Source organism: Haliotis rubra, unplaced genomic scaffold (assembly GCF_003918875.1).
Source record: "Haliotis rubra isolate DU_JTF1 unplaced genomic scaffold, ASM391887v1 Scf2, whole genome shotgun sequence".
NCBI classification, from domain to species: domain Eukaryota; kingdom Metazoa; phylum Mollusca; class Gastropoda; order Lepetellida; family Haliotidae; genus Haliotis; species Haliotis rubra.
In genome coordinates this window covers 2,571,189-2,586,864 of record NW_025766002.1, presented here as the reverse complement: position 1 = coordinate 2,586,864, position 15,676 = coordinate 2,571,189, and the positions used below count along the sequence as shown (strand labels likewise).

Below are 15,676 nucleotides of genomic sequence, written 5' to 3'. Positions count from 1 at the left end.
TCTCTGTCTGTGTCCCTGGCTGTGTCTGTCTGTCTCTCTGTGTGTGTCCCTGACTGTGTCTGTCTGTCTCTCTGTCTGTGTCCCTGGCTGTGTCTGTCTGCCTCTCTGTCTTTGTCCCTGGCTGTGTCTGTCTGCCTCTCTAGCTGCCTCTCTGTCTTTGTCCCTGGCTGTGTATGTCTACCTCTCTGTCTGTGTCCCTGGCTGTGTCTGTCTGTGTCCCTGTCTGCCTCTCTGTCTGTGTCCCTGTCTGTGTCTGTCTACCTCTCTGTCTGTGTCCCTGGCTGTGTCTGTCTACCTCTCTGTCTGTGTCCCTGTCTGTGTCTGTCTGCCTCTCTGTCTGTGTCCCTGTCTGTGTCTGTCTGCCTCTCTGTCTGTGTCCCTGGCTGTGTCTGTCTGTCTCTCTGTCTGTGTCCCTGGCTGTGTCTGTCTGTCTGTCTGTCTCTCTGGCTGTGTGTGTCTACCTCTCTGTCTGTGTCCCTGGCTGTGTCTGTCTACCTCTCTGTCTGTGTCCCTGGCTGTGTCTGTCTACCTCTCTGTCTGTGTCCCTGGGTGTGTCTGTCTGCCTCTCTGTCTGTGTCCCTGGCTGTGTCTGTCTGCCTCTTTGTCTGTGTCCCTGGCTGTGTCTGTCTATCTCTCTGTCTGTGTCCCTGGCTGTGTCTGTCTACCTCTCTGTCTGTGTCCCTGGCTGTGTCTGTCTACCTCTCTGTCTGTGTCTGTCTACCTCTCTGGCTGTGTCCCTGAGTGTGTCTGTGTACCTCTCTGTCTTTGTCCCTTGCTGTGTCTGTCTACCTCTCTGTCTGTGTCCCTGGCTGTGTCTGTCTGCCTCTCTGTCTGTGTCCCTGGCTGTGTCTGTCTGCCTCTCTGCCTGTGTCCCTGGCTGTGTCTGGCTGTCTCTATGTCTGTGTCTGTCTGCCTCTCTGTCTGTGTCCCTGTCTGTGTCTGTCTGTCTCTCTGTCTGTGTCCCTGTCTGTGTCTGTCTACCTCTCTGTCTGTGTCCCTGGCTGTGTCTGTCTGCCTCTCTGTCTGTGTCCTTGGGTGTGTCTGTCTACCTCTCTGTCTGTGTCCCTGGCTGTGTCTGTCTGCCTCTCTGTGTCCCTGTCTGTGTCGGTCTTCCTCTCTGTCTGTGTCCCTGGCTGTGTCTGTGTACCTCTCTGTCTGTGTCCCTGGCTGTGTCTGTCTGCCTCTCTGTCTGTGTCCTTGGGTGTGTCTGTCTGCCTCTCTGCCTGTGTCCCTGGCTGTGTTTGTTTGTTTTAAACATATTTTATTCATGAGAAAAGGATTGGGTACAAGTTATACAACTTAGAACACCCTCTCCGTAGTATTTACATAGTATTATTTACATTCATTCTACAAAATGGACAGAGAAGAACAGAGCAGAAATATGGGAAAAAAAAGGAACAATTGCAATATTTAAGAAAATCGTTTTGAATGACAAATATATGTTTGAACAATTTTAAATATGTTTTGATTTATGTGAACAGTCAGATCTGCATTGCCATGTAATAGTAACTCATAGGTTATATCCACATTTGTAATACTGCGTAAATTAGTCATCATGATAGTTCTCTGTACTGTATATAATTGACAGTCAAATAAGTAATGATGAGAATTTTCACAAACATTTCCACAAGAACAACTTGGGTTATCTCTTAAACCAGCACGGAATAGATCATAATTCAACTGACTACAGGTGTAACGTAGTTTTGTAAGGATGATGTTAGTGATTCTCGGTCCAGAATCAAAGTATTGAGGAGCAGTTTTTATGTTTTATAACAATATTCGATATAAAAAGAATTCAATGACTCGCTTTTTCTCACTTCAACTGGAAGTTCATTCCACATTCTAATTGTGGATGAAAAAATAAGAATCATGGGAAAATTTTAATCATGAGAAAGGAAGTGAGATATCATCAGAGTTGCGAAGATTATAGCTACATTTAGATGCTACGTCCCCAGGAACAAGATCAATAAGGTACGATGGTGCCATATTATTCTGTATTTTGTAAAAAAGGCGAAGTTTACGCTTTCTCCTACGTTCTGCTAAAGATTCCCAACCAGTTTCATAATACAGATGTTCATGATGAGTATATTTAGGTAAACCTGTAACAATTCTTGCTGCTTCTAATTGCAGTTGTTCTAATTTATTTGCTTGATATTTAGCACATCCATCCCATACTTCACACGCATATTCAAAATGGGGTCTTATGAACATTACGTAAATTCTATTCAATACAGAGCGTGGTAATAAAAATTTGAGTTTACGTAGAGAAGATATCATTTTGAAGTTATTTTTACAATATTATCAATATGGTCAGACCATTTACAATCTTTTGAAAATGTTAATCCCAAATGTTTATGATTATTAACTGTTTTGACACAAACCCCGTTAAAGTACAGATTTAGTGCATCAACATTCTTTTGCAAGGAGAAAAAGATTGCCTCAGTTTTATCAGGATTGTATGTTATAAGCCACCGCTTTGCCCAAGCCCGCAGCCTTTCCAAGTTTGAATTCAAATCTCTTTCAATGAATAGACGATCATGAGAAGATGACCCAAGAGACGAATCATCAGCAAATAATCGTGTCAAGCAGTTTAAATCATCAGCAATATCATTGACATAAACAAGAAATAAGAAAGGACCGAGGACTGACCCTTGAGGGACACCAGCTTGTAAATACCCCGGCTTGGATAGGGCTCCATTCAGAAAGACGCTTTGTGAACGATTACTTATGTAATCTGCTAGCCAATTTAACAATGAACCATGAATTCCGTATTTTTCTAATTTCAACAATAAACCTTTATGCCACACACGATCAAAAGCTTTAGAGACATCACAGAAAACCATACAATAGTGTTTTTTATCATCTAAAGCCGCACAGATTTGGTCATATATTTCAATTAATTGATGGACAGTTGAGTGACCAGACTGAAAACCTGATTGATACTTATACAATAATCGATTTGCATGAAAATAGTTGTACAGACGTTTAAACATCACTCTCTCAAACACCTTGCCCACACAACTGATCAAGGATATAGGCCGATAGTTAGAGGCCATTGAGGGATCACCCTTTTTTAAATAGGGGCATTACATTTGCTTCTTTCCACACACTTGGATATATACTACTTTTTAATGACTGATTAAATAACATGCACAGTGGGATACTTATTGAATGTACAACATTTTTAAGAAACTTATGACTGATTCTGTCCGGGCCAGAAGCTTTTTTAAGATGTAAACATTTGATTATATCGGACACTTCATTTACATCAATTGTTACACTATCTAAAACAGAATCAGTGCGTTTGTCAAAGAATGGCATATCTGTGTTTTCTTCATCAATACTAGATATAGACTGAAAATACTGATTAAGTTTCTCTGCTTTCTGCATATCAGTAAATAACGTTGGGTTTTCATCTGCATCATTTTGTCTTAAAGACGGAATGCAAGTGACTGATCCTGAATCATTAATCAAAAACCGAAGTAATTTCCAATAGGAATTTTTATTACTAGAATACAGATCAAGTAAAAAATCGTTTGTGAGACTGGCATAAAATGAATCCTTTGCATAACATTTCATATTATTTACTTTATTTCTTTGTTTCTTATAAACCAAAATATCTACTAGACGGTTTGTCTTTTGGGCCTTTTTTTTCTCATTCTATTTCTTTTTCTACATTCTCTCCGAAGTTCTGAATTAAACCAAGGTTTATCAGTTGGTCGAATGGTGACCGTTCTAGAAGGAATACACACAAATATAAAACGGTTGAGATGCTTATAAAACAGTGCACAGGCTTCATTAACATTCCTGCAACTACTAAAAATGTTATACCAATTTGTCTCATTAATCATAGCATTGAGTTTGTCATAGTCACCTCTTTCATAACATAATACGTTTCTTTTGTAGGCTAACCTGGTATTTACATGAGCATTAACGGTGATATACGTACCTTTGTGGTCACTTATACTTTTACATAAATCTACAACACCACTGTCTAAAACATCAACATCTTCAGATATAATGATGGGATCAAGCAGTGTGCTCGTTGTTTTTGTTACTCTCGTTGGGTCTTTAATAACATTATTCAGATTTTTTCTAGCTATTAAATCATGCAGATACGTGTTATTATTGGACAAAAGGTTTGCATTTAGATCGCCAACAACGGTAATTTTACTCGAGATATCTAATGCAGTCTCAATGCTACTATCAAGCCGACTCCAGAATTCTAAACCTTGGTATTGTGGTCTGTAGGTGACACATAACACAAGCGGCTTTTGTGGGATAAATACTTTAACCCATATAGATTCATCACAGTGATTTTCAAGATGACATAATCTCGTAAAACAGAGAGCGTGATTAATATACATGATAACTCCACCACCGAAACAATTTCTGTCTTTCCGTATGGGTTCATGAAAATTCACCCATTTGAGCGTATCAGTATCAACATCGGAATCTAAATGGGTTTCAGTTAGGCAAATAATGTCATATTCAGATAAATATTCAGACAGGTATTTTAGTTTGTGGCGTAAACTTCTCACATTGAGATGGAAGATTGAGAGTGATTTGTCATAGTCTGCACGTGAAAATGGCCCTGGATTTAACTCTACGTCTCCCGCAAGCTGAATTAACAATAGGAGATGTAATACTACATTGATATTGACAATTTGCGACTGCAGCACACAAAGCGTAACTAACACACAGCTTGATTTACATGAAATTGTTAAGATAGTATACATGCAGGAGAGTTCAGTGAGAAAATCTTCTCTGAACGATTTGCCACTCATGCTGAAAAAATAATGTTTTACATTCATACGCAGTTGTTTGCAAACCCTGGCTGTGTCTGGCTGTCTCTATGTCTGTGTCTGTCTGCCTCTCTGTCTGTGTCCCTGGCTGTGTCTGTCGGTGTCCCTGTCTGTGTCTGTCTGCCTCTCTGTCTGTGTCTGTCTGTCTCTCTGTCTGTGTACCTGGCTGCGTCTGTCCGTCTCTCTGTCTGTGTCCCTGGCTGTGTCTGTCTGCCTCTCTGTCTGTGTCCGTGGCTGTGTCTGTCTGTCTCTCTGTCTGTGTCCCTGGCTGTGTCTGTCTGTCTCTCTGTCTGTGTCCCTGGCTGTGTCTGTCTGCCTCTCTGGCTGTGTCCCTGTCTGTGTCTGTCTGCCTTTCTGTCTGTGTCCCTGTCTGTGTCTGTCTACCTCTCTGTCTGTGTCCCTGTCTGTGTCTGTCTTCCTCTCTGTCTGTGTCCCTGTCTGTGTCTGTCTACCTCTCTGTCTGTGTCCCTGGCTGTGTCTGTCTGTCTCTCTGTCTGTGTCCCTGGCTGTGTCTGTCTGCCTCTCTGGCTGTGTCCCTGGCTGTGTCTGTCTGCCTCTGTGGCTGTATCCCTGGCTGTGTCTGGCTGTCTCTCTGGCTGTGTCCCTGGCTGTGTGTGTCTGTCTCTCTGTCTGTGTCCCTGTCTGTGTCTGTTTGTCTCTCTGTCTGTGTCCCTGGCTGTGTCTGTCTGCCTCTCTGGCTGTGTCCCTGGCTGTGTCTGTCTGCCTCTGTGGCTGTATCCCTGGCTGTGTCTGGCTGTCTCCCTGGCTGTGTCCCTGGCTGTGTCTGTCTGCCTCTCTGTCTGTGTCCCTGGCTGTGTCTGTCTGCCTCTCTTGCCGTGTCCCTGTCTGTGTGTGTCTGCCTCTCTGTGTCCCTGGCTGTGTCTGTCTGTCTCTCTGGCTGTGTCTGTCTGCCTCTCTGTCTGTGTCCCTGGCTGTGTGTGCTATTTCTTACATCCTATGAAGATAACGCTATTGAAGGCTGTCCGGGTTGACTTCGCTCTTGAACCTTTCAGCAACACTCTCATTAATGTCAAGTCGGTAGTTTATGAGAGGAAGTGTTGTTGTTTACGAGGAGGACGTACATCAATCAATGATTATCGGTGACACAGTTAAAAATGTAACTTTATTGCCTATTTTCGACCGTTTTACCACATATACATTTGAAATTATAATCAAGTTGCGTTAAAGTCATTAACATTTCTCAACTTCTCCATTAGGTAACTGGAGTGCGAGTTACAGTTCAGTCGATTTACAATCGCCTACACGCAGCACATCTCAATGCTCGACGGACACGTGTTGTGCCGCCCTTTACACATTGCCATGTTCAAACAGACAATAATGGTGTACACAAGGTCGGAACTTGGGTAATCGTGACAGTTTCCTGTTTTTTGAGCCCTGATTCCCTTCCTTGTCTGGCGTTGGCGTGCCTGGCGACGTCGACATCAACGCCAAAACAATTTCAGGCTGGGACGTGAAATCTTACGTGGTGGATCATTTAATGTAGAGTGGAACCACTAAGGACAGCACCTTAGGTCAAGTAGACGGACACCCTCGTCCTTCCGTTTGCAAGACGTGGGGTCGAGGTCTTGTCTTTCGGACAACAGGCCAGTGCTCTCCCTGCTTGAATCGTGAGTTTCTCGGACATTTTACGGACACGTGTGCGTCAACGTCATAACGTTTAACGCTGGCTAGTCTTGCAAGAAGGGTGAGATAGACTCCCTTTTTACAAGAGTTAGTAATATATGACGACTCGTGAAGACCTTCCGCCTCCAGCCCTATTGAATATCACTAGTCTGCATCGTCTTGTTACGATCTTCATGAAAATTTTAATTTGAAATGGACAACGTCAAAGGCAACACACAAAAGGGGATGTAACCTCAGATGTAGTTGAACGCCCGAGTGGCTCCTTCCTTCCTGCTTTACGAGGGACTGTATTCACCCCAGATTGCGTGTCTGGTTACCGCATTCAGCTGTATAATTATAAGAAGCTTGACGCACCTCTGTTGCGGTTTCAGACGTGATACTGCCATGGCCGGTGTACAGAAGGTAAGACTTCTTGGTGTTGCTCTTGAATTCATCTTAATGTTTTCTATGGTTATTTTAAAATTATCATATACTCAAAAAAAATAGAAACTTCACACCTGCATTATTGTTCATAACTGTGAGCGAGACAATTTATTTTAGTTACTTGTGTCATAAGTACACTCGACAATGGAATGTAGACTGTTTGAACGGGGCCTTCGTCGTGAATTTTTTTTGATAAGGTTGAGTGAACAGAACTATCATGTCTTGCGTGTCACGTGATCACCTCTGAGGTCGGATATGCGTAGGACTTCAGCACAAACAGGAAAATGCATGGAAATTGCAAGTTCAGTAAGTTAGCGACTCGCAAATCAGTGCCGTGATCGTGCCGTGATTTGGCTTAATGTTGAATAACCGGTTGCAGCAGTTTCTCGAGGAACGGGCTGTACACAGTTTGAGTACCGGTGTGCAACAGGCTGTGGAACTGAATGTTTCTTTTTTGTCTCGCCTCATATTGCGCTTTGTCGATGTCCGCCAAACAGGTTATGTGACACACAGCGTTGTGTTCGTGAGGAACCCGATTTGGAAAGGTTAGGGGAGCAATTGTGCCAACGGTTGGTCACAACTGAGTCTGATTGTCGTATATGGGAATCGTACAGCCATACAGTATCGGGAGGAAGGTTTTGACTCAAGTCCTGCCATCCATGACGCTACATGGTCCTGCTTCTTTGAGGGCTTGAGTTCAATGGTACAAGAATCTGTATCGAAACGTCGCACTCACAAAACAGAAGAAGTTGATCTCCATAACGTTTATCAAATATTGTAAATGGTCCGGGGTGCCGTTGTACAAAGCGATCTTAGTGCTAAGGTGAACGTAACTCCCATACTTTAACATAGACTTAAGGTAGTCTTAGCGCTAAGATTGTTTTGAACAACGGCACCCTGGACTAATATTTTGACATGACAACGTTACGCCCAACTGGAGCTCTGACGCGCAACTACTTACCTAACGCCGATGTCATGGACTGGCTTTTCCGTTTCCCAGAATCGAACATTTGGGATAAGCTAGGAAGACGAATCAACCCTTTGCAAAAACTTGGGCAAACACACATTTACCAATGGCGGCGACGTTAGAGTGTTCCGACAGGTTCTCCTGTCCATGGGAAGGTGGGGTAATGGTTAAAGCATCCGTTCATCACACTGAAAATCCGGGTTCAATTCCCCACATGGGTGCAATGTGTAACGCCCATGTCTTGTGTCCTCCGCCGTGATATTGCTGGAATATTGCTTAAAGCGGGGTAAAACCCAACTCACTCACTCTCCTGTTCATGAGGTCACGGTCGCCCTCATCAGACTCGTTATTGACTTCTTCTGTTCGAACAGTTTCATACATGTTTAAGCTCGCGCTGGTTAATAGCTGTATGATGCATATCTATTTCATTATAATTTATACACTTCCATTGTGGGATTCAATATAACAAGTGTCAAGTTTTTAATTTTTTGAGTTCATTTCTTAAACACCTGACCCGTCCACGATTATTAGATTATTTCCTGATTGTAATTTATCGCGAACTCACTTACGTCTGTGTCGAATGTTTACGATTTTTTAGTGTTGATAAACGTTCTTAGTCTAATCTAGTTTTCATTGTCGGCACCATGATTATTGCAATGGGTGAGTGAGTGAGTTTAGTTTTATGCCGTCACTCAGCAATATTATAGCTATATGACAGCGGTCAGTAAATAATCGAGTCTGGACCAGACATTCCAGTGATCAACATCATTAGCATCGATCTATGAAATTGGGATACGATGACATGTGTCAACCAAGACAGCGAGCTTGACCACCCGATCCCGTTAGACGCCCTTTACAACAGGCATTGGTTACTGAAGATCAGTTTTAACCCGGATCTTCACGGGTGCTTATGGGAATGGACAAAACATGTCGATTCGATGCAAAATCGGTGCGACTTAAGAATGTGTAAAAATGCAAGATGTAGAGATTACTACATTCGTGCCTGTCAGATGCCATTTATGTTATACCGAACAAGTGTAAACGTCACCGGCGGCGCCTGGTTGGTACTACGGGAAGGGTTTAGGTCGGCTACTAAGGGACGGGTCATAATATGTGGCTAGGGTGGGCTCGGGTGGGGTGGGTGTGGGTGTGATGATGGTTTTTATGGAGAAGCATGTACAATGTGAATGACCCCCTCTCTCCCTCCCTAAAATTAATGTACAAAGTAAGTGAGCTCCCCTCCACGTCATGGACAAAATCAATGACACTCCCCTATACATGTGTACAAAATTGATGTCCTTCCCCTACCCCACACACCCAAGAACAAAATAGGTGACACCCCAACCCCCCTTAAAATCACCACCAAACGCACGCACGCACACACACACACACACTCGCGCGCACGCACGCACGCACACACACACACACACGCACAATCGCAATCTTCGCAATGCATAAGAAGGAAGGAAAAAGCTTTAACCACTTGGCTACCCCACCGCCTCAAACCTTCTAAAGACATTTCACACAAGGCGTTACGTGTGCCATCAGTTTCACACAAGGCGTTACGTGTGTCATCAGTTTCACACAAGGCGTTACGTGTGTCATCAGGTTCACACAAGGCGTTACGTGTGTCATCAGTTTCACGCAAGGCGTTACGCGTGTCATCGGTTTCACACAAGGCGTTACGTGTCATCAGTTTCACACAAGGCGTTACGTGTGTCATCAGTTTCACACAAGGCGTTACCTGTGTCATCAGTTTCACACAAGGTGTTATGTGTGTCATCAATTTCACACAAGGCGTTACGTGTGTCATCAGTTTCACACAAGGCGTTACGTGTGTCATCAGTTTCACACAAGGCGTTACGTGTGTCATCAGTTTCACACAAGGCATTACGTGTGTCATCAGTTTCACACAAGGCGTTACGTGTGTAAGTTTCACACAAGGCGTTACGTGTGTCATCAGTTTCACACAAGGCGTTACGTGTGTCATCAGTTTCACACAAGGCGTTACGTGTGTAAGTTTCACACAAGGCGTTACGTGTGTCAGTTTCACACAAGGCATTAGGTGTGTCACCAGTTTCACACAAGGCGTTAAATGTGTCATCAGTTTCACACAATGCGTTACGTGTGTCATCAGTTTCACACAAGGCGTTACGTGTGTCATCAGTTTCATACAAGGCGTTACCTGTGTCATCAGTTTCACACGAGGTGTTACGTGTGTCATCAATTTCACACAAGGCATTAGGTGTGTCATCAGTTTCACACAAGGCGTTACGTGTGTCATCAGTTTCACACAAGGCGTTAGGTGTGTCATCAGTTTCACATAAAGCGTTACGTGTGTCATCGGTTTCACACAAGGCATTACGTGTGTCATCAGTTTCACACAAGGCGTTACGTGTGTCATCAGTTTCACACAAGGCGTTACGTGTGTCATCAGTTTCACACAAGGCGTTACGTGTGTCATCAGTTTCACACAGGGCATTACGTGTGTCAGTTTCACTCAAGGCATTAGGTGTGTCACCAGTTTCACACAAGGCGTTACGTGTGTCATCAGTTTCACACAATGCGTTACGTGTGCCAGTTTCACACAAGGCGTTACGTGTGTCAGTTTCACACAACTTCACAGGTGCAACTCGGACACCTTGCTGTTCTACCAGCAAGTGGTCCTCCCTCGTACAAGATAGCGAAAAGTGACAACAAAATAGTGATCGTTTGTAAAACAACTTTTTTATTCGGGTGTCCAACAGACAAGTCGAGTGATTACCGATGAGACAAATCATCAGACTTGGTCTGTCGATTTCATGTGACTATGCAAAATTTGGTTTTGTGGCAATTAATAGATTTTGTGTTGGTGAACAATTCATCGGTCTAAACTGAAATCAAACGGACTGTAGTTTGCTTTTTCGCCCAGCGGAAACTGTTTCGGCAGATAACTTATTATAATTTGTAGTTATGATCTGGCGTTTACCTTTAATAATATGCGCATGAACATTAACAAGCACCGCCTGAACCCAAGGTCAATGTCTAAACATTGGTCCAAACGTGCCGATCATACCCAAACATACTGGTATGTTAAAACTACGTACATAAAGGGAGTGACATGGCGACACCGATGGTTGTCATGCCATGACATATTGACTATGGTAATGTGATAGACTGCAATTTTTGAGTGTATAATTAAAATGAGATGGTCAAATCTGCATGAGATGAAACATTAACTCTAGAAGTCGTGTGTTATATATAACGTCTATTTAGGAGTATATATAATATAATTGTTTTTATGTGAATGAAATATGTTTTTACAGTTGATGTGGGTTGCATTCCTTCTGCATTCTGGAGCCGCTGCTGTTGGCGGTGAGCGTGGTGATCTCGACTCTTGTGAACCTTGCACATGCTCACATACGCACGTGAACTGTTCCTCACGACACCTAACCACCGTCCCGAAAACCCTGCCTAAAGGAATCCAAACTCTAGATCTCGCTCACAACTCAATTCATGAGCTGATAAAGACATCCTTTGATTCCTACGGAGACCTTACAGCACTGAATATATCATACAACAAGCTTAGATTCCTGGACCGAGATGTCTTCCAGCACTTGATACGTCTGCAGACATTGGACCTTCAACATAACCAGATGCCATTGTCGGATCGATCCTATCCTGTAGGACTCTTCAGGAATCAGAAGATGTTACGACAATTGTTTCTCCAAAGTAACACTGACTGCAACAGCGGCTACAATTATCCTGACACCGTGTTCAGTGACCTTACCAACTTAACGGAACTACACATCGATGGTTTGCAAAACTTCGTATTTGGGAAAGGCTTCAAGAATCTCACAAAACTCACGTCACTACTTCTGGAGGGAACATGTGATATTGGCACAGTCCGAAATGACAGTTTTACCTACTTGCCGAGTGTGCAAAGTCTTTCTCTTGTGAATTGTGGAATCATCTACGTAGAACACTCTTCGTTCTCGCCCTTAAGCAATAACATACGTTATTTAGATGTTTCTGACAATGTGGACCTTGGACTGATTCGTTTTGGTCAAGCAATGTATGGACTTAGAAACAAAACGGTTAGGATTCTGAAGGCAAATCGGCTACACAGGCATCGTGGAACAGGAATTGCCCTGGAGTGCAAAGACTTTGCTTCTCTTAAATACATAACATTAGAAGAACTGCACATCGATGACAATCGCATAGAAGTACTTGACATGGGTATAACTGGGCTTCTTTCTCATCTAAAGAGACTTTCAGGAAGAAAGAATTTATACTTGTTTGGTCCATATGTTCTTACGGGTCAGGCACTGACAAAGATTGAATGGGCAGACCTTTCAGGACAAGGAGCTTCAACAGCTGATCTGTTCCGTCGGAATGCAAACAACATGCATCTACAAAAGTTAAGAACAGAGCCAACTTGTTTTACTTCGGATGAGATAGAACAAATTTCGGGTATTTCACATGAAACTGTTGCCCATGTAGCCAGGAAACGGTGGGATTCTATCCCGAATTTGATCCAATCAGGCTGTCTATTTCATCTACCTCAGAAGCTTACATTTGCCAATTTCAGCAGGTCCAAATTCAACCTCCATATCAGGAACGTACGATTTTGCAATTCCAACTTAACTAAACTTGATCTGTCTCATAATCTATTTACAAAATGGGAAGGACCAATTAGAGGTTTTGGAAGCCTTGAATACTTAGATCTCTCTCACAATTTCTGTGACTATGTAAATAATTCACTTTTTAAAAGCGTCAGCAGGCTGAAAACGCTGAAACTGGGGACAAATTTTCTTGGTTTTCCAATGAAGGATCTACAGTTTAACCTTAGTACTTTAGAGCATCTAGATTTGACAGATAACAAAATCCAGGATCTGACAATTTCTAATTTCATTTTACTAAGGTCCCTCAAGTATTTAGACCTTAGTTACAACGATCTTGTATCATGGAATGCTACCATTGAAAATATGCATAATTTAACGACCCTGAATATCTCACACAACTTATTTGTTGACTTTCCAATAAGTTTGGCATCGCAAATTGATCAGCTGAACAGCAAGCACCTGAGGGTTGATTTTCAAGGTAATTCCTTGCAATGTAACTGTCTCACTTTAAAGTCACTGCAATGGATAAATAAGAATTCAAATAGGTTTGTTAACATGCAAGGTTTGGAATGCACATTCAATGATAAGAATATAAATCTAACGAACATTCGTAACATCGTCCTTCAACTTGAAAAAACATGTGCTTCATATGTAGGATTAATGATAGGAATCCTCACCATTGTCATGTTAGTAATGGCTCTATCGATAGCAGGCGTTTTGTTCAGATACAGGTGGAAGCTCAGGTATCTGTACTACGTGATGAGAAATCGACATCGCGGGTACCTCCCCGCTCAGGATGTCGACCACGAATTCGAATTTGATGCCTTCATTTCGTATGCTGATGAGGACCGCGGATTCGTTGTAAGGGAAATGCGGGAGGTGCTTGAAGACCAGGACGACATGAGTCTGTGTATCCATCACAGAGACTTCCTCCCAGGAGAAGCCATTGCTGCTAACATCCTGAAAGCCATCAGTACCAGCAGAAAGACCGTGGTGATCCTAACCAGGAACTTTCTGAAGAGCCACTGGTGTAGATACGAACTGGAGATGGCCAAGATGGAAAGTATCTACGCTGGGCGGAACACCTTGTTGATTGTGTTGATGGAGGATATTCCTGTGAAGGATCTTCCCGTGGATATAGTGGAGGTGATGAGGAAGGACTCTTATGTCGAGTTCACAGATGACACGGAAGGGAGGGATGTATTTTGGCATAGCTTGAAAAGGGGGCTCAGAGCGTGAAGATTGGTCACTGGAATACTGATAGTGCTGGTACAGAAGTGGAGTGCACATTTTCCAAGACGGTTAAACAATCATTGCTCCAATATGGTAGTACAATTCTATTTTAACGAGAAGGGATATTCACGTTTTATGTAACATCCTGATACGATGCAATGCAGTGCTTTCGGTGTCAGTAAATGTAAAATCAAGATGTATTTGGTTATTGGTTGTTTCGTCAGTATGTTTTGTTTGTTTGAACATAGAGACTTTTCTGTGTTTCATCTTCTTTTTATTGTTTGGTACAACGTTTCAGGGCTTGTTCTGGCCCCATTATCAACTAAACCTTTTAGTTCTACCTGATGATGGGGCCAGAACAAGCCCTGAAACGTTGTACCAAACGTTGTACCAAACAATAAAAAGATGAAACACAGAAAATTCTCTATGTTGTCTAACGCCTCACTCAGCAATATTCCAGCTGTATGGCAGCGGTCTGTATATAATCGAGTCAGGACCAGACAATCCAGTGATCAACATCATGACCATCGATCTACGCAATTGGGATACAATGACATGTGTCAACAAAGTCAGCGACCCTGACCACAAGGTCCCCGTCAGTCGCCACTTATCGTCAACATGTAAATGCTCGCCGCAAATAACTGCAAAATTGCTAGTGCGGTGTCAAGATAGATTTCCTCGCTCAATATGTAAATGTCATGAGGATGTACATATTACGGAGAGTTTGAATATTAGGTAAGTCTTGTAGCCATGCATTATATGTACACAGATGTGCAGGTGTATATACGAACGTTAACCACAATGTACTATCTCGGCTTTTCGTATATTCTTGTTCATGATTAACACTTTCTCTGTAAACCAAATTTATGCAAACATTTCATATACACTGTATACATTCATGAAGGGATTTGTATGCTCATAATGTTTTTTATGTATGTTACTGTGAGGTTGTTGTATGATACGTCTCTCAATATGTCAGTCTCTCTTTCGTATGTTATAGTTAAAACAAATGTTTCTCGTCACTATATGGCCGAAAAATTGCCGATGTGATGTAATATTTAAGTCACTCACTCACTCTTCTGTATGTGACCGGAGCTTAACCACAGATACAAGACATCTGCGCACCTTGAGTGTTTTGTTTGTTTGTTGTTCATCGCGGCATTCAGGAATGTTCCAGCTACATCTCGGAACGTAGTCTTACTCCTTCATCGCCTGACCTTCATCAGCTGATGAAGCAGCAAGAAATATTCATCTACTTCCTGTTCTTCACATTACAGAAATTGGCATCTGTAAACACTTCCCCTTTCTAGTTTTGATATTGTATTCTGAGATGAGACATAGCTCCATGCCTGGCAGATCTTATGCTGTGGTCGAAGGACACGTGTTCCCATGGCCTATGGGCTGTTAACACGTAAGTCGGCAGCTATTTAAAATTATGTCCGCTATGCTCTTGCCCTTCATCCTTGTTGGACCTCTGTGAGTTGTCCTCCTAAATGTCAAATGTGGCATGACCCCGGGCCGAAACTGATTATAAACTGTAAGAAGTGAGACCTGACTTGCTGACTTGGTTGAATGTATGTCATCGTATCCCAACTACGTGGAAGTCATTGGTATATGTGTTTCAGAGTAGATTACTGACAGATGGTCGTAGACCCGTGAACATCCGGGTTAGAATTGGTCTTCAGCAACCCATGCTTGTAAAAGAGGAAGGGATCGTGTGGTCAGGTTCGCTGACTTGGTTGACAAATGTCATCAGTTAGATCGATGCTTATGGTGTTAATCACTGGAATGTCTGGTCCAGATTCGATTATTTACAGAGCGCCGCCATATAGGTGGAATATTGCTGAGTGCGGCATCAAAGAATAAAACACTATCACACACCACGCGACAGCCATGGGAACAGAACCCAATTCGAGCGTCACCAGCGAACGCTTTGCCAAATGGGCTACTGAATAGTCTCCATTATAATGTTATGATATAAGAAATACAAACTAAGAACA

At 42.7% G+C, this 15,676-nt stretch overlaps 1 protein-coding gene across 1 annotated transcript; it reads left to right on the top strand.

Annotated features, from left to right (window-relative positions):
* The first annotated feature begins 6,697 nt into the window (after nt 1-6,697).
* On the top strand, nt 6,698-13,872 carry LOC124275347 (toll-like receptor 4). Its single transcript, XM_046710846.1, has 2 exons — nt 6,698-6,851; nt 11,145-13,872. Exons 1-2 carry the CDS (start codon nt 6,834-6,836, stop codon nt 13,680-13,682), a joined length of 2,556 nt encoding a protein of 851 aa, XP_046566802.1. The 5' UTR covers nt 6,698-6,833; the 3' UTR covers nt 13,683-13,872.
* Nucleotides 13,873-15,676: the final 1,804 nt, after the last annotated feature.